At 38.3% G+C, this 22422-nt stretch overlaps 1 protein-coding gene across 1 annotated transcript in view; it reads left to right on the forward strand.

The window, feature by feature from the left end:
- Smchd1 (structural maintenance of chromosomes flexible hinge domain containing 1) overlaps positions 1 to 22422 on the forward strand; it is a 127963-nt gene that overhangs the window by 64700 nt on the left and 40841 nt on the right. Inside the window, exons 21-30 of the mRNA XM_063231901.1 lie at positions 1877 to 1973; positions 3610 to 3682; positions 5795 to 5934; positions 6503 to 6637; positions 8812 to 9039; positions 11370 to 11518; positions 14268 to 14356; positions 15095 to 15213; positions 17438 to 17605; positions 21192 to 21317. Coding sequence (XP_063087971.1) covers positions 1877 to 1973; positions 3610 to 3682; positions 5795 to 5934; positions 6503 to 6637; positions 8812 to 9039; positions 11370 to 11518; positions 14268 to 14356; positions 15095 to 15213; positions 17438 to 17605; positions 21192 to 21317 — 1324 coding nt within the window. The remainder of the gene's footprint in view (positions 1 to 1876; positions 1974 to 3609; positions 3683 to 5794; positions 5935 to 6502; positions 6638 to 8811; positions 9040 to 11369; positions 11519 to 14267; positions 14357 to 15094; positions 15214 to 17437; positions 17606 to 21191; positions 21318 to 22422) is intronic.

Below are 22422 nucleotides of genomic sequence, written 5' to 3' on the forward strand. Positions count from 1 at the left end.
AAGTGAAGTAAATCACACACAAGCTTAAATATTCCTGATTACATGAGAAACCCAAAGCATAGAAAAAGAATAAAATAAACGGTAGGAAGTAGGGAGATCTTTCACAGTGGGAAGAGTATCAAGCAATGCAGGGAGAAGTGGGACTAGAAGGAAAAGGGAAGAGCAGAAGAATTAGGATATGTGTTGTGTGCACGGACCAATGCCATATGAGGAATACAAGCATGCACCAATAAAAAGTTTTGGTTTTGTTTTGTTTTTTGGTACCAGGGATCGAACTCAAAACCTTGCACTTGCCAGACAGGCGCTTATGCCACTAAGCTAAACCCCCGGCCCTACTAAAAAGTTTTAATACAAGTTTTTTTAAAAATAAGAATGTTCCCTTTTCTGATTGGATAAAGACCATGGCTCCCAGGAGTGCTGTATGCCTCCTTTTTTGGAAGTAGCTAGCCAAGGGACCCAGGTAGTATTGGAAGGAATATGCACAGTTTTTAAATGTAAAATGTCATTGTGCTTGGTGGGATCACTTTGAGTCTGACAACTGACTAATATAGATACTCCCTCAGGCCCACTAATGACTAAAAGTATTAGTAGGATTTTAAGAGATAACGAAAGTAGACTGTTTAATATGCTTTCTTTCTCAGAGAAGTTTTATTGTGTATGCCACTTCTACAGACAAGATGTATTAAGTTTGTTAAATGAAAATTACAGTCATTGTTTTAGACCATGCTTCTGCAGTAGGTCCCAGCAGACCAGGCTGAAAATGAGAATGGAATCATCTGTGCTAAAATTTCAGTCATGTGGATGAAACTTAGCTTTTTATCTGAACTTTTTGCAATTGACAAGATAGTGAAGTTCCCTCTGTCTTAGAATTTACATAAAAGAAGTAAAATGACATAACCTGATAAGAGCTGGTAATTTACTTTCCTATTTTCCTATCTCCATGTCCTATCTTACAAGGACAGTAACTTTAACATTATTGATCTACTTTTATCTTTGTGTTTCTCCCATCTCTCAGCCCTTTATGTAAAACCAGCCTGCTGCTCTGCTGTGGTCTTTGGGGCACTATTGGAAAGAAATGGGAATGAAGTGTTACCAAATTCTGGAATCAAATCTTTTAAGTTCTTGTAATTTTAAATAAATCTTATGATTTATTCTGAAAATAATTGTTAATACTTGACTTCCATTTTTTTGAAAAATTAGGTATATTTCTTTTTCCCTTTCCTTATCTTAGTAAAATGTTTCTAGTGAAGATCCCTACATGTGTCAAATTTGACTTAGGTATCAGTTTACCTGGAGAGTAGATTAGCGTGTGTCAGTAGATACCCTGACCAGTTTACACTACCACACCCGAATGTCTTCAATTATTTGGACTTCTTCTAAAATTGTCATTCAGTTTAATTGGTACTAGAAATTCTCTAAAATCCTAGTTGGTGGAAGGAAGATTTGAAAGAATCCAAAGTAAATGCAGAGAACATCCTTAAACTTGGTCTGTTTGAGTAGTTCCTTTTCATAAGTCTCTATACATTATCTACCACTTGAGTTACTTCTTACCTTAGAATTTTACTAATTCAATTTATGCAGTTTTAAATTTTGCAATATATTATCATTTTTAGTGTTATCAATTATCAATACTTTTTTAACCCATTTCCCCTAAAATAAGTTTGTTGGAATTTGCCTTATTTTTTTCTATTTAAAAAAAATTATTTTATTAGAAAAATGAATTAAATATGCCCTTTGCAGCGTTTTTGAGGTGGATTCCAGGGATCAAACTCATGACCTAGTGCTTGCTGGGCAGGCACTGTGCTGCTGAGCTATATCCCTGGCCTCTTATTTTTAAGTATGAGGGGGAAGCTAAAAAACAATTTATTTTTTCCAGTGGTTTATCTTTACATTATGAAGAAATAACCAAAGGACCACATTGTGTAATTCGAGGTGTTACAGCCAAAGGCCCTGTTAACTCTTGTCAGGGCAAGGTAAGTATTGCACATACAAAAGTTCTGATATCTGTTTCTTAAATGGTAAAAGTGAAATTGAAAATTTTAAATTAAATGACCTGTGTTTGTAAACCAGATGACAATAATGAGCTGTAGAAATTAATCAACATCATGTTACTTATCACACTGGTAAGAAAAGTTGACACATTCATTACTGTGTTAGTTGTTGCTTTTGTTTTGTTGTGGTTTGGTTTTTACTTTGCCTGAACTCCCCACCTCTGGCTCCTTTAGAGACAAGGCCTTGCTAAGCCGGTCTGAAACTTGTGATCCTTCTACCTCAGCCTCCCAAGCGCTAGGATTACAACCATTCACCATCACACATAATTTAACTACTATAGTTGCTTAAACACTTACGAATTAAATGTTTTTCAGCAGTCTTTCCTTTATTCACAGCCCTTTTCTCAACAGTTATCCAATAGTATGCTAGATAGCATACTCATGTTTTCCATCCATTTTATATTTCTCAAAAAAAAAAGACAATTAGAAATTTGAGAAAGTTAAGCTCATACCTTTAAACATGCTGCTTTGCTGTTTAGATAGCTGTATTCCCCTAGAGGCCCAGGGAATGACCTGCAGCCCAGGCTGGCTGGCAATACAGCCTGGCAGGACCATAAACTTTTACAACTATTATTTGATTTTTGGAAGTTTTTGTTGTGTTCATTTGATGCCTTGATGGTGTGGTTCTTGAGCACAGACTGCAGTAGGCTGTATCGGAAAGCTATGTACAGGAGGTGCAGGAGGCGAACGCTCCCTCCTCCATCCTGCACAAGGATCAGACTGGGGCTGCACCTGTGTGGCCGGATGCCTAGAGTAGTGAGCAGGACAGTTACACATTACAGAGAAAATTTCTGTGAAACTACATCTCTGAACCCCTTTATAAATCTAATTTCAAAATAAAAATTCTTAAAAATCTAGAAACTTCAGAAAGTTTATCTTACTAAAGTCAGATTTGCTAAGAATTTCAAGGGTTTTTTTCCCAGAAAATTTGTAATTCAGAAAAACGCACAAAACTTGAACTTTAACTTGATTTAACTATACTCTGCATTAATATAAGTTGTGTCCCTTATCTGAAATGATTGGGGCTAGAAGCATTTTGGATTTGCATATATAGATTTTTTAAGGGGTTCAGAGATGTAGTTTCACCAAAATTTTCTCTGTTAACATGTTACAGAACCTCATCTATTTATCAAAACCAACAACTTAACATCGGTACCATGCAGATGCTTCAGTTACTGTTACTCAGTAACGTATTTAGATGTTTCCAGTTCCTGTTACTTCTGCTCACAATCCAATTCAAAACCTTAGATTACATGTAAAAATCTGTAGCATTTTAATTTTTCTTTATATTATTTCATATTTTTGAAAATACCTGTCTCGATTCTGATAATTATTCAGAAGTGTACATCTGAATTTGAAGAAACTTATCTATAAGGAGGCAATACACATCATTTTTTTGCCTGAGTCTGTTATATAAGTGATAATTTTATCAAATATAAATTTGGAGAGTAGATTTATATAATGATATGAAAAGACAAAAGCAGATTGCAGTAGAGATGCTGAGCTAATTAAACATGAATTTTGGACTTGTGTTTAATGTTGAATACTTTTTTAACAGAATTTTAACTTGAAAGTGACTCTGCCAGGTTTAAAAGAAGACTCACAAATTCTGAAAATGAGATTACTACCAGGTATGTTATTTTAAGAAATACTACAAATACTTAACTTGCAAGCAGTATTTTTATAATAAATTATATCTGTAATTATAATAAAAGTTTGAGGGCTGGGGGTGTGATTTGTATGTTCAAACAGAGCATGGACAGAGTTAGTCAGTTTTTAAAATGGAAAAGACTTAGGAATGTATTAGTGAAGTTCTAAAAACCTTAGGAGAAAAGCTTGAATATTGACAGTGTATGGGGGCACTGTTTTCCTAGGGGTATATGTACTGAGTTTATATTAGAATAAAGTCTGCTCTTTACCTTTTGTTAATACAACTCTCATGTATTAGAGAAGTGTCTGATTTCATTTATATTAATTTGATAACGGCCTAACTTTAGAAGGTGACATTGCATTAAGGTTCATGGGATGGAAAATGTCAAAATCTGAGGCGTGATCTGTTGTGGCAATTCAGAGTGCGTTCTGGAGTCAGCCCGCCCTCTGGGTGCAATCTGGGGAGTGGCCTCAGCTTCTTCATTGGTGCAGGGGAAGAGCATCTGCTCTGCCCGCCTCCTGTGAGGCCCTGTGTTCACACCGACCCTGCCAAAGGCTGCCGTGCACAGCCTGTGCCTCCACAGACAGGGTCGCACGAGTGTCCTGGAAGTCGGCTCTGGTTTACAGCTTCCATGCTACCTGTATCCATAGGGCACCTTCACGCTGCTTTACAGCGAAATGCATTAGCTGGCTTTCATGAATGTAGTTCGTTTGGGTTTTCTTGTAAGTGTGCATTGACAAGTAGAAGTTTGCACATTTGCAGAGGGAGGTATAAGGAAAAAGATTCATTTTAGAGGCTAGGTAGTAAAGTATAGTGAGATAGGAAATAGCATGTCATAGTGGTAAAAGTCAAGGGGCTTCAAATTATATACCAAGATTGAAGACTCCGTCTGCCACTTGTGCCCTGACAAAGTGCTCAGGTTACCTCAGATAATTTTGATCTGTGGATTAACTGTGCAAAGTTCTTTCATATATGAAGTGGAGTTAATAATAATACAGTATTTACAGTATTTTCTTCATTGACATTATTGTGAAGTTTACACCTGATAGTAGTGTCCAATTCAAACTTAATGTCTGCCATATAGTAAATAATAAATACTAAATTAATATTTTTACAAAGTAAAATAAGTATTTCCAGTAACTTTTGTTACCAGTGTTACATAAATTGAATTATAAAACATTAGTGATTATGGAGTTAGTCAAATCATCCTACTAAAGAAGCATAAACCCTTTTGATTATTCGTGCAATAAACTGGCTGGGCATAGCTCAGTAGCACAGCACTTGTCTGGCAAGCACAAGGTCCAGAATTCGACTGCCGTACCCCCAAAAATAAATAAATCAATCTTAAAATAAACTTGACTACCTTACTGGTGATGTAGGCAGTGCATCATCCAATGAACTGATCATTTGAAGGAATGTAAATAGCCATGTTGTTACTTGCACTAAAGAAATTAGTAGGGGCTAGAGATTTAGCTCAGCGAGTGCCTGCCTGGCAAGTACAAGGTCATGAGTTTGATCCCTGGTACCAAAAAAAAGAAATTCGTCGTTGTGCACAGTTTAAAGTTGGTAAATAAAAAGTAGTTTGATGCATGCATTTTCCTTAAACATTTTTTTCTCCAGGAGAATTTTTTTTTTGGTGAGGGGAGGGTGAGACAGGGTCTTACTAAGTTACCCAGTATAGTCTAGAACTCTCTGTGGAGCCCAGGCTAGCCTTGAACTTGGAGCTATCTTCCTACCTCAGCCTCCTACATGCTGGGATTACATACAGGTATGCGCAACCATACCTGGCTTTCTCCAGTATCATTTTTAAAATTTCAGATATTCAACTAGTTTCAAGCATGAGTTATTACTACAAGTAATGTCATAGCTTGGAGCATAAAACTGAGCTTGACATCAGTGTCTTATTATACAGTTGAGACAACTCTTATTATCTGCAGTACCTGTGCATTTGGGGGATTAAAATGATTAAATGTTGATGTTGCTTAGGTTTTTTTTTTTTTTTTTTTACAGAATAATCTTTTCTTTCTTTGATGTTTCAGTACTTCAGTTTCTGAAATGTAAATGTACATTTCATTATGTAATTTCTTGATAGGTCCCCCTCGTCGATTGAAAGTAAAACCTGATTCTGAAATTTTAGTGATAGAAAATGGAACAGCTTTCCCATTTCAGGTGGAGGTTCTAGATGAGTCAGATAACATAACAGCACAGCCAAAACTGGTCGTTCACTGTAAGGTAAGCTTGCTGTGACGTGAGCACTTAGATTTTGAGTCCCGTGGTGGTAAATGGCATGGACTGTATAGTAAGCCTCGTATACTAAATCTTTAATGATTATTCTGTGAAAAGTTTACGGGATCTCTCATTGCCAATACTTTTTCAGTATCCTTAAGCAGTAACTGCTTTGTCCAGTTTCATAGAAAGATTGAAGGATGAAGGTTTCCTGCCTTCTTTCCCCCCTCATCTTAAATAGAATATTTTATTTGCAAATAAAATGATAAGAAATACCTTTCAGCCTTAGCAATGGAAGGATAAATAAAAGATGAGTAAAAAAAATCATGAAAAGGAAAGGAAATCTAATAAAGTTAAAAAAATAATGGGGAAAGAACTTGATGCTTTTTCTAAGAAAAGGTTGATTTCGCATTATAGAAAATGTTTCTTCAGAAGTTCTCTGCTTCTAATTAGAATGTTCTAGTGTATAGCCAGAAACAGTAGCTATGATGAAGTATTTCAAAGTGTGAACAATTAATTGAGTAATCAGTTACATCTGACTGGGGCATTTGGTTACTTTGTATCTTTCCTGTAGTTTCTGGGGGTGCCCAATCTCCCAGTGTATGTGGTGGACTGCAGCAGCTCTGGAACCAGTATTTTAACAGGATCTGCAATTCAAGTGCAGAATATTAAAAAAGATCAGACACTTAAAGCAAGAATTGAAATACCTGTAAGTTGTTATTGTTACTCATTGATTTGTATTTAGGCTTTAGCATGGTTTTTAACAGCATGATGATATTTTATGCAAAGTTGTTAAGAGTTTTTAAGAATGAGGTAATTGTGATGCCTTTAGCCAAAAATGTGGCGCAATGACTAGTTTAATATTTTGTGTCAAATATTACCAACTGTGTGTGTGTGTGTGTGTGTGTGTGTGTGTGTGTGTGTGTGCTAGGAATCAAACTCAGGACCTTGCACTTGCCAGGCAGGCACTTATGCTGCAGAGCTATATCCCTGACTAGTAGCTTTCTTGATCAGACCTTTTACAACATCTGTAGCTATTGATGATCCCCTAAAATTTTTTCCTAATACTAAAGCACACTATGTTGCTCTTTCAATTTTCATTTTTCCTATTTTATATAAAGTTTAAGCTGTCACTGCAGGACATAGAAACCATTAATTTACCTGCATATTTTTACATGGAATGTATTGGTACTTGTACATAAAGAGTTTTTATTGGAACTCATCATGGCTGATGGTGGGCACTCTGTATAAGCAGTCTCTTAAGATTGCTGAGTGGAGTAACAGATACTTAGATACTTAAATAGACTGCTTAGTAATTGACATGTGATGGGTTAGCTAGTCAACTGGTTAAGTCATACTTGTCTGTTAATTGTACAATAATTATTAGTGTATTTCTGCCTCAAAAGGGCAAAAGATAGATTTTCCTTTTTTCTTTTGGAGACAGGGTTTCTTCACTATGTAGTGTAAGCTGGCCTTAAACTCACTTATGTAGCCCAGGCCAGCTTCAAACACACAGTAGTCCCCCTGCCTTAGCCTCCCTAGTGCTGGGATTACTGGTGTGCTCCACCATGCCCAGTGGCTTTTATTTCTTTAAAATGAGATGACTCAGCTTTATTTTAACTTTTCAAGCTCCTTATATGTGATAATACTACAGTAGTTCCAGTGCCCTTCCTTTTTGCAACAATATTGACAATACTTTCGAGCGTTACTATCTTGCATAAGGCAGAGAAGTTGAAATTAGGGAAGAATCTGGATTTAGAGGCAAGGCTACAAAGTGGGCCTTATGTAAATACCGTAGAGCATCAGTAGGCAGAGATTGAAGGATCCAGGGCAGCTGAAACCAGCAGCAAGGTGTAACTTGTAACATACAGTAATAAAATCTTATCCCAAGGTGATAACTGAGTTTAAGAAGTCAAGTAGGAGTTTTAGTGCATCAGCACCATGAATGGGTTTCCATAGGAACAGCTGTAAATACGTGAGGAAGGAGATAATGTAGGATTATGATGGTACAGGGTTAAGCTTACTTTAAATTTAGTGTGTGCCATAGGATGCAGTATATATTGCCAGATGATGAAAAATAGTTTGATTTTATGTTCCTAATTTTTTTTTTTAATTTTCAGTGCCAGGGTTTGAACCCAGGATCTTGAACTGAGTTACTCCACAGCCCTTCTTATTTTTTTACACTGAGAGAGGGTCTCACCTTGAAGTATAATCCAGCCTTTTCTTTTCTTTCTTTTTTTTTTTTTTTATCGGTACCGGGGATCGAACTCATGACTGCCTGCTTGCAAGGCAGGCACTTATGCTGCTGAGCTAAATCCCCAGCCCCAGTCCAGCCTTTTCATTGTTCTATGGATTACTGGTATGCCAGTCATAAGCACAAATTTTCAAAAGCTCAGCTCAGCCTTGTGGACATGTAGAGTCCTTTTCTGTCTGTAAGCATCTTTGTTCATTCACCCAGCATGTTACCAGTGGAAAATGTGGAAAGCCTCGTGTTAACCCAGTGTCATGAGTAGTGCATTATTGGGTAGGTGTTTGTTTCCGTGTTTATAGGAAGTTACTGATAAATGGTCATACATCGGTGGCATAAAATGTCATGTTTGTTGTACTTTTAAATTAAATCTTAAAGGATTCCTTTTAGTCCAAATATACTTATTAGTTCTAAGAATGTGGCCAGTGCCACTTACAGTCTGATGGTGTACAGTAGAGTTTGACACAGTAGAGTGCCCTCTTAACAAGGCTGTAGGCATGACAGAACCTGCAGCAATGCTGTGTGATACTGAGCCCTCAGTCCTTCAGCAGTGTAATAGAGTCATCATCAAGCTGTTTTAAAAGTTTATGGGTGCAGATACCTCTCACTTTGTGTTTGTCTTCTTGTCTTCTTAGAGCTGTAAAGATGTGTCACCCGTGGAAAAGACTATCAAGCTGCTTCCCAGTAGGCAGGTTGCACGCCTGCAGATATTTAGTGTGGAGGGACAAAAGGCAATCCAGATCAAACATCAGGACGAGGTTAACTGGATAGCAGGCGACGTTATGCGTAATCTTATTTTTCAAATGTATGATGAAGGAGAAAGAGAAATCAATATAACACCAACTTTAGCAGAAAAAATTAAAGTAAGTATCTCAATCAGGTTGATGAATTGCAAGAATTCTTGTGTTTTACAGGACTCTGACCACATGTTATGCGTAGCCTCTAAGAAGAATGTTGCCAAGGAAAAATACTATTATTTAAAATTCTGAGCTAAGAAAAACTTTTTTGTCTACTTGATTGAAATGTTTACGTTCACATGTAACAGGCTTGTACTTTTAAAAATGATTTTGCTGTTCTAAAGTTTCCAGTTATATAATTTTATTTGAACACTTCTTGACCAATATATTGTGACCTGTAGTCACAATCAAGATCACTACTTTACCAGCCAGTACACTTCTGTCTATTCTGAAGTCACTAAGCAAATGAGGTGCTGACAGCATATGGTGACACAGTATTGTTAACTACAGAGCTGTCATTTGTCTCTGTAGTTTGAAATTATTGCACCATTCGCTACAAGTGCAGTGTTTCTTAGAAAAGTTTTGTGGGTCTTTATCAGTCAGTTGAGATCTAAATGTAACGTTTCCACTTTGATAGGCTTGAATCTATGTTGTGAAACTTAACATCTCTCGAAGCAGTGAACCAAGTCAGGACTTTGGATTCACATCATGAAAACAGGCAGAACTGTAGTTCACCTTCTGGTTGATTAAAGAATAGCACTTGCGTCTTCAAAGTGCAGTCAGTTCTGCCGTAATGAGAGACATGTGTGTCCGAAGTGACCATGCTTTACAGAACCGTGCAGTGAAAACACAGTGCTCGTGAGGAAAATGGAGTGAGAAACACTGCACTCAGACTCACCAAGTAGCGCGTTTAAAAAGAGGGACCAGTAAAGCAGGGGCAAAGACAGGGATGGGAATACACATACTAACAGTTAAGGAGCACATACTGTGACAGGCAGTTTGCCTTGCTGTGGGAGCTGCTGTGAAGTGGGGAAGGAAAGGCAAGGTGACTGCTTACATCAGGTCTCCCAGTGGCAGTGCTTCAGAAAGTTAACGGGGAGTCCTTCCATGAGGTTGCACACATTGGCTCTCAACACATGGTTCTCTGTCTCAAAGGATTTTAGAAAATTGTTTCCCCCTCAAGATGTGAGTTTTATCTCTGCTGACACCAAAGGGAAAAGTTCAGCCATCCTCTGATACAGCTGCTTTTCAGTCAGTGCTGCTACAACTTTGGGTTTGAAAGTACAAACCTGTAATGCAGTGACTGTTCAGGAACAAATGAAGCAAAAGCAGATCTTATTGTACCCATCTTGCATTTCCAGTAATAGAGTCTAGTCATTTAAAAGGGTTATTAGCAGGAGTTTAACTGACCTTATTTTTAAAGTCTCGTTGGAAATAACCCTTCTTCTACCCAGTTTATTTTGCCCTTTCGATATCAAGGAAATGGAGGTTTTAAAGAGAAATAGTGCTGGTATTGCTTGGAGGGGGTAAGCCATTTGTATCACTAGAAAGGTAAGTGCCTTAAAAGTGGTGCTGGTAACCCCGCTTCTGACTGCTTCCTTTCTCACAGTAATGCTGCTACTCATTGAGGATTTTTTTTTTTTTTTTTTTTTTTTGGAGACAGGTTGTTGTGCTATAGTTCAGGTGGCCTCAAACTCATGGCAGTCTTCCTGCCTCAGCCTCCTGAGTGCTGGGATTACAGCATTCGCCACCATACTGCCTTTTGGGGTTTTTTTGGTATGTGTTTTGTTTTGTTTTGAGTAGTTCACATAGCCCTTGAACTCACAGTGTAGCCCAGACTGGCCTTCAACTCACAGCAATCCTCCTGCCTCAGCCTCTTGACTATTAAGACTGCAGGCAAGTGCCACCACGCCTTGCCCTCATTGAGGAATTCTTTAAATAAGGATAGGAAAAAACATTGAGGGAACTGGGGATATAGCTCAGTAGCACGCCACCAGCTTGACAAGCACTAGGTCCTGAGTTCGATTGCTGGTACTGCAAAAAAGAAAAAATATTGAGGAAAGCCTTTCCTTATGTATAACCTTTTCCTTGCCGTTCTCTTAGCTTGTGGCCTGCATTTGAAACATTTTACCTCAGATAATACAATAGTAGTAATGTGTTTCATGGGCACCAAAAATTGTACATTATGTCCTTCCTAGCCAGTAACAAAAGATTCTGCTATGCCTATACAATCATCAGCCAGCGTTGTGGCAGGTCAGCCTGAACCCAGTGGGGCTTTTCAAAGGCCCTTCTTGGAAAGGGGCTTTGTATTGTTGTAATATGTGGATCACTGTCATTGCCGGCCATAAAGAGACTTTCTTCCCCTCGAAGATGAAGAGGATGGGTTCCTCTGGCTTTAGGGTTCCTCAGTTGCAGGCTGAGCTTCAGGTCACTGGTCAACATGTGGTTTCTCCTAGGTGAACTGGACGCCTGAGATCAACAAGGAGCACCTGCTGCAGGGGCTGCTCCCGGACGTGCAGGTGCCAGTGTCCGTGAAGGACATGCGCTACTGCCAGGTCTCATTCCAGGATGACCACGTGTCTCTGGAAAGCGGGTTCACAGTCAGGTTTGTGCACTCGGCAGACTTCAACACGCTCTCAGGGGCTCAAGGCACCACAAACGCGGTCTCAACCGCAGGCAGGTGGAAGTTGCTTTGAAAATACCGCAGCTTCTGTGAAATAGGTTGTGTTTGGAATGAAGTTTTACTCTAGGTACTGATGAATTCTTATCATGATTATAACTGCTGAATGATGGAAACATGTAGAAATCCTTATTCCCTACAAATTCATTGACTACTTTGCTTTTTGCCATAATGGCATTGATCTTGGGATTCTGAGGTGCAGAGCTACATCCCAGGGTTTTTAAATGTTTTCTTTTGAGACAGTCTTCAGTTCACTGGGCCAGTCTCACACTGGCTCATGTGCCCACCTCAGCCTCCTGCGTACTGGTGTTGCTGCCTGTGCCTCTGCACACGCTACCACTCTTCTGGGGCAGAGCTCCTCTGCTGTCTGCACACCATTCCCAGCACTCAGAGTGGCTCTGCCCTTGAGATCAGGGGCCTCAGCTGTGTCTCTCACCATACTCGGTGCTCCTTTTTAAGGCTGTAGGGGAGGCGGGGACAGTGCGTGCTCCCACCTAGCCAAGGATTCTGTGGAGCCTGGGCTGGCCCCAGACTTGCAGTTCTCCTGCCTCTTCCTCCAAGTTGGGGGGAGGGGGACGACAGGTGTGTGGCCCCAGAGCTTGCAACGAGCTGTTGGGATCTGTTATTCTCAGTGCCTTCTACTCCTGATTTCCCTCTAGCCAGACATAGAGATGCTTTGACTTGGGTTTTGGGTTAACAACCATATTCTGTAAATTAAAGAGGTGTTTCACAGTAGGTCATTGTATTTTTTAAATTTTTGGAAAAAAGGTAAAACAATTTTATAAAAATAACAATAGTTAATACACTACATGTTGTTAACTTTAAAATAGTTGTTCGGGGTACAAGATATGGGCACAAAAATTTCTCCATTTGATAGTAGCACACATCTTCCTTTTTAATGAACCAAGAGACACTACCAGTATAACTGCCTCCTTTCATTCCCTTTTCCCTACTGTCTTTTCCCTTTTTACCTTTCCTAGTTCCTTTTTCCTTTTGAACAATTTCTTCCCATTTCACAATATCTACTGTACATTTTAGACTTTATTTACTCTCTCATTTCCTCACACAAGAGAGACAGTATATATTTACACATGTGATCCTGATTGATTTCACTATGAGTGTGGTATTAACTTACATCCATTTACCTATAAAAGTCTCAAGTTTGTCCCTCTTTATGGCTGGGTGGGATTCCATTGTATAAAAATATTTTTTTTGTTGTTTCTGTGTATCAGGAATTGAGCTCAGGACCTTGTATTTGCCAAGCAGGTACTTAAGGTGCACTTAAGGTGCTGCACATCTGCACTTAAGGTGCTGAGCTATATCCCTGGTCCTATACCACATCTTTTTTATCCTTTCTTCGGTTGGTGGGTATTTGGGTTATTTCCAAGATGTATTTATTACAAATTATGTTGCTGTAAACATAGGTGCACATATAGCACAGTGTGGTGTTTTGAATTCTTCCAGGATGACACCTAGAAGGGGGAGAGCTGAGTTGAATGAGATCTGTAATCCTAGCGTTTTGAGGAGTCTCTGTGCTGATTTCCACAGTAGTTGTACCAGTCTTCACTCCCACCACCAGTTGGAGAAGGGTTCCTTTTTTCTTGCCACCCTACCTGCATTTGTTATTGGTTGGTTTCTTTATGGTAGCCATTCGTCCTGGAGGTGAAATCTTACTACCATTTCAGTTTGCATTTCTTCAAGGGCCAATGATGTTGAATGTTTTTCATATATTTATTTGCCATTTGTATTTCTTCAACTGAGGAGTGTATATTCATCTCTCAGAAGCCCATTTTTAGATTGGGCCTTTGAATTGGGGGAGTCTGAGTTTTTTTATTTCTTTATATGTTCTAGAGAGGAGTCCTTTGTCTGAGAGTCAGTTGGTTAAAATCTTTTCCCACCTTGTGGGTTTTTTTTTTTTTACTTTGTTGATGGTTTCTTTTGCTGTGCAAAAGCATTTTAATAATATGAGATCCTAGGTGTTGATTCTTTGAAGTATTTCTTGTGTGGCCTGGGTTTTGTTCATGAAGTCTCTGCCTACATCTGTGTCTTCAACATTTCTATCTACTTTCTCTTCCAATAGATTTATTGTTTCTGTTTTAATATTTAGATCCTTGATCCGTTTTTACTTTAGTTCAGTACATGGTGATAGACATGGGTCTAGTTTTAGTCTTTGGTAGGTGAAGAGTCAGTTTCCCAGCACCATTTATTAAAAAGGCTATTTTTCTTCCAGTGAACATGTGTGGCCCCTATTTTAAAAAGATAAGGTGGGTTAGTGTGTTTGTAGTTGTGTCTGCATCTTCTCATCTGTTCCACTGGCCCTCAAGTCTGTTTTTTTGCCATTACTATGTTGATTTTGTCACAGTACTTTTTTTTTTAATACAATTTCAAGTAAGCAGTTGTGATGCCTCCTGCCTTGCCTTTGTTGCCCACAATTTCCTTTGCTGTTCTAAGGTCTCTTCTGGTTCCAAACAAATTTTAGGAGTGTTTTCTCTAGATCTGTGAGGTATGCTAATGGTGTTTTGATTGGGATTGCATTAAATCTGTGTAACAGTTCTGGCACTATGCCAGTGTATTTTCAAACACATATTTATTACTCTTTAATATACTGGAAGCTAAGTATTTTTGTATAATTAATGATGTTACTAAAGCCTTTTAATTTCTTCACTAATTTCAGACCACTTCCCGATGAACCCAGACATTTAAAATGTGAGCTCAAAGGAGGAAAAACAGTGCAGATGGGCCAAGAGCTTCCCGGAGAAGTAGGTTAGTGTGGTTCATTTCCTCCTGCCGTGCTGTTCTCTTGTGTTCATGATTTCATACAGTCTGAGAGGCAGCCTTTGGTATGCATTGAATACATGTGGAAAAATTGCTTTTAAAAATTTGGCTGTTAGAAGAAATGTCAGCATAAAATAAATATATAAAAGGTTTTGTGTGGTCTTTTTTTTAATGTTTTGTTTTCCCAGTTAACACTGGGTGATTGACTCCATGGTACACAAATGCTACTGCTACTCATCTTTGCCAGCCTTTTGTATTTTGAGGTGGAATCTCACTAAGTTATCTAGTCTGGTCATCTTGCGATCCTCCTGTCTCAACCTCTCGGCAGTTGGGAATACAGGCATGTACCATCATGCTCAGGTTTTTCTTATATCTTGAAAAAGAGTTAAAGTATTTCCTTTAAATTTTGATGGGAAAATTTTAAGGAGGCTAGTGATACAGGTTACTGGTAGAGCACTTGCTAAGCATGCATGAGGCCTGGGTTTGATTCCAGCACCACAAAAATAAAAAATAGTAAAGTCTGATTAACATTAGCATCCTGTTAAGTATGTAATTCTTACATAGATACCTGGTTTATTTTTTAGGGTTAGGAGAAATATTTTTATGCCAAAAAGTTCTTAAATGAACGAAATTTATGTTTCTAAGTATATTTTAAATGTTATACATACTTGTATCTTTTATTAATGATAATACTTCAAGAAAATTTGTTCTTGTTTTTTTTTTAAGTTATAATTATTACGGATCAGTATGGAAATCAGATTCCAGCATTTTCACCGAGTAATTTGTCTGCTTTGTCAATTGCTGGAGCTGGGCTTGATGACTCAAATGTGAAGACTACTTTGCAGGTATGGCTGCTCTCTGTAACGTTTGGCACATATTTTGTTTGTAAAAGAAAAACAAAAGTAACTAAATAAAGTTTAATTTTTACTTTTTTAAACGGAAAAGTTGTAAAAGAACCTTAAAACTTTAATAACGAAAAAATTTGAACGTAAACTAGCTTAAGTAAGTCCTGTGGTTCCGTTGTCTAGTGGTGACAGCACATCTTCCCTTGCCATGCCATTTTGAAGCATAGTGTAACTTTTTATAGCGTGTCTCCGTAATTATTTCAGGATACATGTGTATGTATTTGTGCATATGTAGAGATATACCTTTTTTCACATAGCTACTTAAATCACACTTCCTAGTGCTCATACCTTGCTTTTTATTTTTTTTTTTTTTCATACCTTGCTTTCAATAGGATATTGAGGAGAAAACTATGTCAGAGTTGCAGCTGTTCAGTTAATTCAGGTTAGCTTGAGAAATAGAATCTTGGGTGGAATTTGTACAGGCTCACAAGCAAGCATGTTTGGGGAAATCAGAGCCAGCTTGAAGGCAGTGTCCCTGCTGGAATGGAGTTCAGGGAACCTGTCAGAGCAGTGTATGTCAGAGAGGAAAGAGGGCCTCACAGGTAAGGGAAAGTGGATTCCTAAAGAACATCAGGTTTTTCTAGACTCCTCTTCTTGGGCCTCTGTGACACTCTTCAGTTGACCAAAAGAATTGTGTCTGCTAATCTTTTATGCTAGTGTGTGCTAATTTTCAAACACTCCAACTGGTGAACCTTTAGTGATGCTTTGTCATAGGGTGGTGACTGTTCTTTGGCTTTCAGGTTTTCCCATTGTCTAGTTCGAACCTTGTGTGTAGGTTGGGAAGATAAATGTGCTCTTGTTGTTATGCAAGAACAGTTTCTGCTTCCTGTTGCTCTGTGTACTTTGTCCTATCCTCTATCACTTGATTGCTGCTACACTAGAAAAGTAAAGTAGGTAAAATAATGATGTGCCCTTAGGTAGGGCGGCTGGGAAGACCCTTTTTACTGAGGGGTCATAGGTGTCACATGTGCAGTGACCTAGAAAAGTCAACCTTAGCGCACTCTGGTAAGGAATACTACAGATAGCAGGAAAGGACACCGAGCACGGGTTATCAGGCATGCACCTTGGCTGTTTGAGTAGCAGTGAAGGAGAGTGCACCAAAACTTCTCAAGCATTGACGTGACATTCAGAAAATCTCGCATTTTGATTAGTAATACAGAGCCATTGAAGTTGTGCAGACATCTCAAAGTCTGAAACACTTGCAGTCTCCAGCAGTGCAGGTAAGGGATATGCTCACTGTCTAAAGAAGAGGGTGAACGCAGCCGGAGCCTTTTAGGTGTTTCCCCAAAACATAACAGAAAAAACTTTGTCCTCTTGTTGGTTTCTTTAATTAAGTCTGCTGGTAAACTTCAGATACACACAGTGACTACACTCATGGTAGGGAATCTGCACATGACATAACTTGTTTTTTTTTTGTTTGCCTGTTCCTCTTCCCAAATGTCTCTCCTTCCCATTCACAAAAGCCTTGTTTCCATTTTCTCCCTCTTCTTATTTTGTTCCTTCTCCCTTCCTCCTTTTTTCTCCCTCTTCCTAATTCACCCTCCCATATTAACCATTTCTTCCCATTTCATAGTATCTACCACATATTCCCGGTCACTATGTACCCTTCCAGTCTTGCACCCCAGAGAAACAGCACAGTATTTGCATGTGTGTGACTCACTTCACTGAAGAGTACTGTCTTAAGGTGCATCCACCCAGCTAGAAATGTCTCAAGCTTGTCCTTTCTTATGGCAGCATAGTACTTTATTGTACAAAAATATACATATTGGGGCTAGGGGTTTAGCTCAGCGGCATAAGCGCCTGCCTTGTAAGCAGGCAGTCGTGAGTTCGATCCCTGGTACCGATAAAAATGAGAAAGAAAAAAAAAATATATATATATATATATACACACACACATAATATATAGTACCTCTTCTCTATGCATTCACCAATTGGTGGGCATCTCAGAGGCTGGGCTGCCTCTAAGATCTGACCTTTACAGATTGGGCCACTCTAGCCATTGGGGTGGGTGTGTCTCTCCTCATGAGAATAGATGTTTTGGTATGTCCTTGGTGACACAGATGTGATCTGTTACTTGTGTGCCCAACAGTTAGTGACAAAACATTTTATTTTTTAAAAAGCTAACTCATACCTTGTCTTTTCTTGTTGTACTTTTCCTCACTAGGAAAACTCACAAAGTATAAGTGTAAGAGGCATCAAGTTTATGCCAGGTCCTCCTGGGTATAAGGATCTTTGTTTCACTTGGCGTGAATTTTCTGACTTTATTCGAGTGCAGCTAATTTCTGGACCTCCTGCTAAACTTCTCCTTGTAGACTGGCCAGAATTAAAGGAGGTGAGTAACTTCCTTTCCCAGTGAGAGAGCTTTAGCACCATGGCGGCAGTCTTTCAGACTATCCACGGATTAGATTTTGGTGTTGCTGTCAGCTGGCAGTCCCCACAATAACAAAAGAGCAAGGTAACGTCAATCTTAATACTTTATTACTTCATTATAAATTCTTTGTGAATAATGAATATAATAAGTCAAAACCTTAAAACTATGTGAGAAAAATTTTCAAGCATGCATCAAAGTAAAAGGATAATGGGCCGGAGATTCAGCTCAGTGACATGCACGCCTGCCTGGCAAGCTCGAGGTCATGAGTGAGTTCGATCCTCCGTACCAAAAAGAAAAGAGAGAGAGAGAGAGAGCGGAAAAAAAGGATAATTAATGAACCCCAATGTGCTAGTAATCTTGTTTCAACAGTTACTGATTTGTTTTGTTTTATTTTGGGACTGGGTCTTACTGAATCACTTGGTTGCCAAGAGCTGGGCTCAGACTTGAGATCCTCTTGCCGCAGTGTCCCAGAGTGCTAAGTTTACAGGCATGTACCTTTATGTTTGGATTTTATTGGAAGTTTTTAAAGAAATCCCAAACACCAGTTTGTTGCAGTCGTGCATACTTACTATCACGTCCTACAAAAGTACTTAAATCTTCAATACCAGTTTTGCAAATGTCTGCCAGATCTTACCTTTGTTGAACTGTTTACCAAGTTTTTTAGAGTGTTAATTAACTTTTTTATTTTTGTAATTAAGAAGTGAAAAACTGAATTTTTTTCATCATAGTGTTTTAAAGTACATATACATTGTGGAGTGGGTAAATCAAGTTAATTACAACATATATTATCTCTTGTCTTTTTGTGGTGAGATGATTTAAAAATCTACTGTCCTAGCAATTTTTTTTTCCTGTCAGGGATCAAATTCATGACCGTGTGCTTGCAAGGCAGGTGCTTATGCCGCTGAGCTAAATCCCTGGCCTGTCCTAACAGTTTTTAAGAATATGCCTTGGGCCAGGGATGTAGCTCAGTGGCACAGCACCTGTCTGGCAAGTGTGAGATCCTGATTTCGATTCTTGGTACCAAGAAAGGAAAAAATAAAAAAGGATATACATTATTAACTACAGTCACCATGTCAGACAATAGTCTGTTACATTAAGTCCTAAATTTGTATCCTTGGATAGCATTTCATTTGACATGTTGAGCTTCTGGTGTTTGATTGAAGCATATCAGGGCTTTAGTTATTAGTATGATAATTTTTGTATGATTTTTGTATGATCAGGGCTTTAGTTATTAGTATGATAAGTTTTGTATAATATTAGTATGATGTTTTTTGTTTATTTGTTGTTTTGTTTTTTTGAGATAGGTTCTTAACTGTATAGTTCAGGGTGTCCTTAACTCAATGTGTAGCATAGGCTGGTCTCCAACTTGCAGCAGTCCACCTGTCTCCAGAGTGCTGGGGTTATAGGCATGTGCCACCACGTCCAGCAGTAACTTTTTGTTTTGTTTTGTTTTTCATTGGTATGGGAAATCAAACTCATGACCTCACACTTGGCAGGCAGGGGCTGTGCTTTTGTGTTATATCCCATCCGTGATAGCTTTTCTTATAGAGAAGAATAAATTCATACTATGAGAGTAAATGAACATATCCTAGTAAAGGAGCAGCTTACCTAAGAAAGGTTTACATTCCTCCAGCCTGGTTGAGATGCTCTTTTTGTTTGTGAATTTAAAAAAACAGATAAACAAGCTTTAACTGTGCTTTAAAAAAATTCTTTTCCATAGCACTGTTTTGAGGTTTTACTGAAAAACCAATGTGTTAATTTTTTTCCAGGGATATTTACACTACATAAATTAAAATATTTTTTCCTACTCATACCAACAATTTGTTGGGTAACTATATTCTGAACTAATTGCATACTTTTGAGGTAGAAGGAATCTTAAGCATGTTTATGTATTTGATTTTATTGGGAATATAAAAGGTGACAACTTATTTAAAAAGTACTATAAGATGTATTTGCAGGTAATATTGTAATTTAGGAACTTTAAAATAAAACCTAAAGTTGGGCAAGGTGGCACATGCCTGTCATACTAGCTACTTGGGAGGTAGAGGCAGGTCTGAGGTCACCCTTGGCAATGTAATGAGATAGTTTCCAAAATACAAGGTCTGAAGGTGTAGCACAATGTACAATAAGTTGCTTGTTATGTGCAGAAATCTGAGTATAATACCTGGTACTGTAAAAAAAAAAAAAAGAAAGAAAAAGAATCTTCAAACTAGTTTCTCTATTAGCTGTATCTGTATATAGATATGACTGAGAAAATAATCACTTATATCTAACTTTTCTAGAATTTCCTAATTTAATTCTTGACCTACCTTCCCTGCACAGGGTCAGTGTAGTAAAGGGAAATTAATAGAATAACATGATAATTAGAAAAAAAATGTAAGTATATATATGTGTATGTGTATTATTATTCTATAAACGAAGAAACTGAAAAATGTGAAGTGTTAAATAACATGCCAGAATGTAAAAGTGATGAGTAGATTTGCCTTTACAGACATTAGATTTTTGGAAATTAGCATTTTCTACTATTTTCCTGAACAGTTTATTACCATCACCTTAGGCTAAAGTCATTTAGCGAAGATATCCTTTAAAAATAACAATGCTTTAATGGTGCTAACTGAGCTACCTCCCCAGACTTTTATTTTTTATTTTGAGAGAAAGTCATGCTAAGTCATTAAACTGTCCAGGTTAGAGGCAAATCTGCAATCCGTTAGCCAAGAATGCCTTTAAAAAGTTAGGATATTATTTAACAGTCATCAGAGTGTACAGTTATATGAAAAGGATTGAAATACTGTGTCCTTATATTTGGAAGCAGTCAGCTCTTTTTTTTTTTTTTTTTTTTTTTTTTTTTTTTCATTTTTATCAGTACCAGGGATCGAACTCAGGACTGCCTGCTTTCAAGGCAGGCGCTTATGCCGCTGAGCTAAACCCCCAGCCCCCAGTCGGCTCATTTTATAATTCATCCTTTTTATAATCTTTGGTAGATTATAGGTAGGTAGATTATAGGTCAGTGGTAATCTTGTGAACTTTAGGATAGTGTGGATCATTACTAGTGCTCTTTAACCAATGCCAGGAAGCTGTAGTTTTGCTTTGTTCACTATGATAGAGAACTAAAAATTGACAAAGGAGTAAACCCATGGATTACTAAAGCTAAGTATGAGAGCCAGAGAAAAGCTTCTGTTTCAATTGCTATCACTCTAATTGTAATTTTTAAGAACCTGTGTTACAAGTCAGTAACATGGAATTGTGTTTTTCCTTTTATCATCATTTATTCATCATAAATTCTTCATCATTTTGTTTTTGTTTTGGTATTGAGGATCAAACTCATGACCTTGCATTTGCTAGGCAGGCGCTGTGCTGCTAGGTTACATCGCTGGGCCTATTCATCATTTTGTAAGAGTCATTTGTGTTCATGGAATTGGCTTTCAAATTTATTTTCATCGATGAAAGAATAGAACAGAGATAAATTAAGTAATTTGTTTTATAAGTAATTGCAGTGTTTTGCCTGTGTACCTTCTGTTGTTTCTTAAAATGTTTATATCCCTTTCAGGCCATTCCAGTGATTAATGGTCGAGAATTACAGAGCCCTCTCACTGTTCAGCTCTGTGATCAGTGGGATAACCCAGCAGCAGTCCCTCACGTTAAAATAAGCCTTGTGAAGGCTAATAACTTAAAGGTAGGTGGTCAGCTGCCTGAAATACTTCTTTCCTAGCATCCGGCATCTCAGGGCTGGGGATATGGCTCAGTGGTAGAGCCTCGTCCAGTGGACACAAAGCCCTGCATTCAGTCCCCAGTGCTGCACAAGAAAATTCAGTGCTTCAGCTAGAAGTGATAGCACACATCTAAAGTCCAGCTGGGAGGCAGAGGCAAGAGGGTCCTGCCTTGGCAAGTTAGTGGCTGATAAAGATACACTGACGATGTGATTCAGTGTGAAGGCCCAGAATTCAGTTCCTAGCACCTGGGGAGTGTGTGTGTGTCTGTACTTCAGCCTTATGATAATATCTCTGTATGTCACATTTTATTTCTTTTTGAAATGTAATCTTATTTTTAGCCTTTACTAGTATAAGTCAAATTAAAGATTTTTTAAAAATTTTTTTTGAGGAAGTAAAGTTTGTATTTTACAACCAGTGTAACAAGAGGGGTCAGCATTTTACAGTTTTGGTAGTCTATTTATTATATAGAACTAGTTGTTAGGTTAGGATGGATAATTAATTTCTTAAAAAAAAAAAAAAAGTAAATGAAGACCAATAGCACAGTGTCCTGCATTGTCAGTTAAAGAGTAGGCCTTTCTGGGGAAACAGTTGCGCAGAGGCCAAGCCCAGAGGCCTGCAGGTGTCCCTGTGATGGTTGGGCAGGGCCCTACCCTGCCATTTCGAGTGCCCCTAGCTTTCCCTGTCCAGTCGCTGCCTTTTCTTTTGGTGTGTGCCACTGTTAGCTACTCTGTGTGTTCTCTTAAGCACAAATGTTTAAAAGGTTTGGGGATAGTTTTGAGGTTTTTGGTACTACAGGCTACAGATTCAACTGTATTCTAAATATTTGCTTCCAGAAGGATAGTTTTAGTTTCTGCAGAATCATCTGTGAAAGTCTGAAACTCTTCTAACCTGTTACTAGGAAATGTGGCCACTGGTTGGTAATTACATCAAAGTAGAAGCTGGTGGCCAGTGTAAAGGTCATTACTGTAGCAGAATTTTAAGCAGCACACTTGGAGGAGTGCGGAAAGGTAAAGGACCGCAGTAGCACTGTGGTGCCTGGACTCAAGATCCCTGCAGTGGACCGCACCG

The sequence above is a fragment of the Cavia porcellus genome, unplaced genomic scaffold, assembly GCF_034190915.1.
Source record: "Cavia porcellus strain 051 isolate PalLab524CR breed Dunkin Hartley unplaced genomic scaffold, mCavPor4.1 scaffold_20, whole genome shotgun sequence".
Taxonomy (NCBI): domain Eukaryota; kingdom Metazoa; phylum Chordata; class Mammalia; order Rodentia; family Caviidae; genus Cavia; species Cavia porcellus.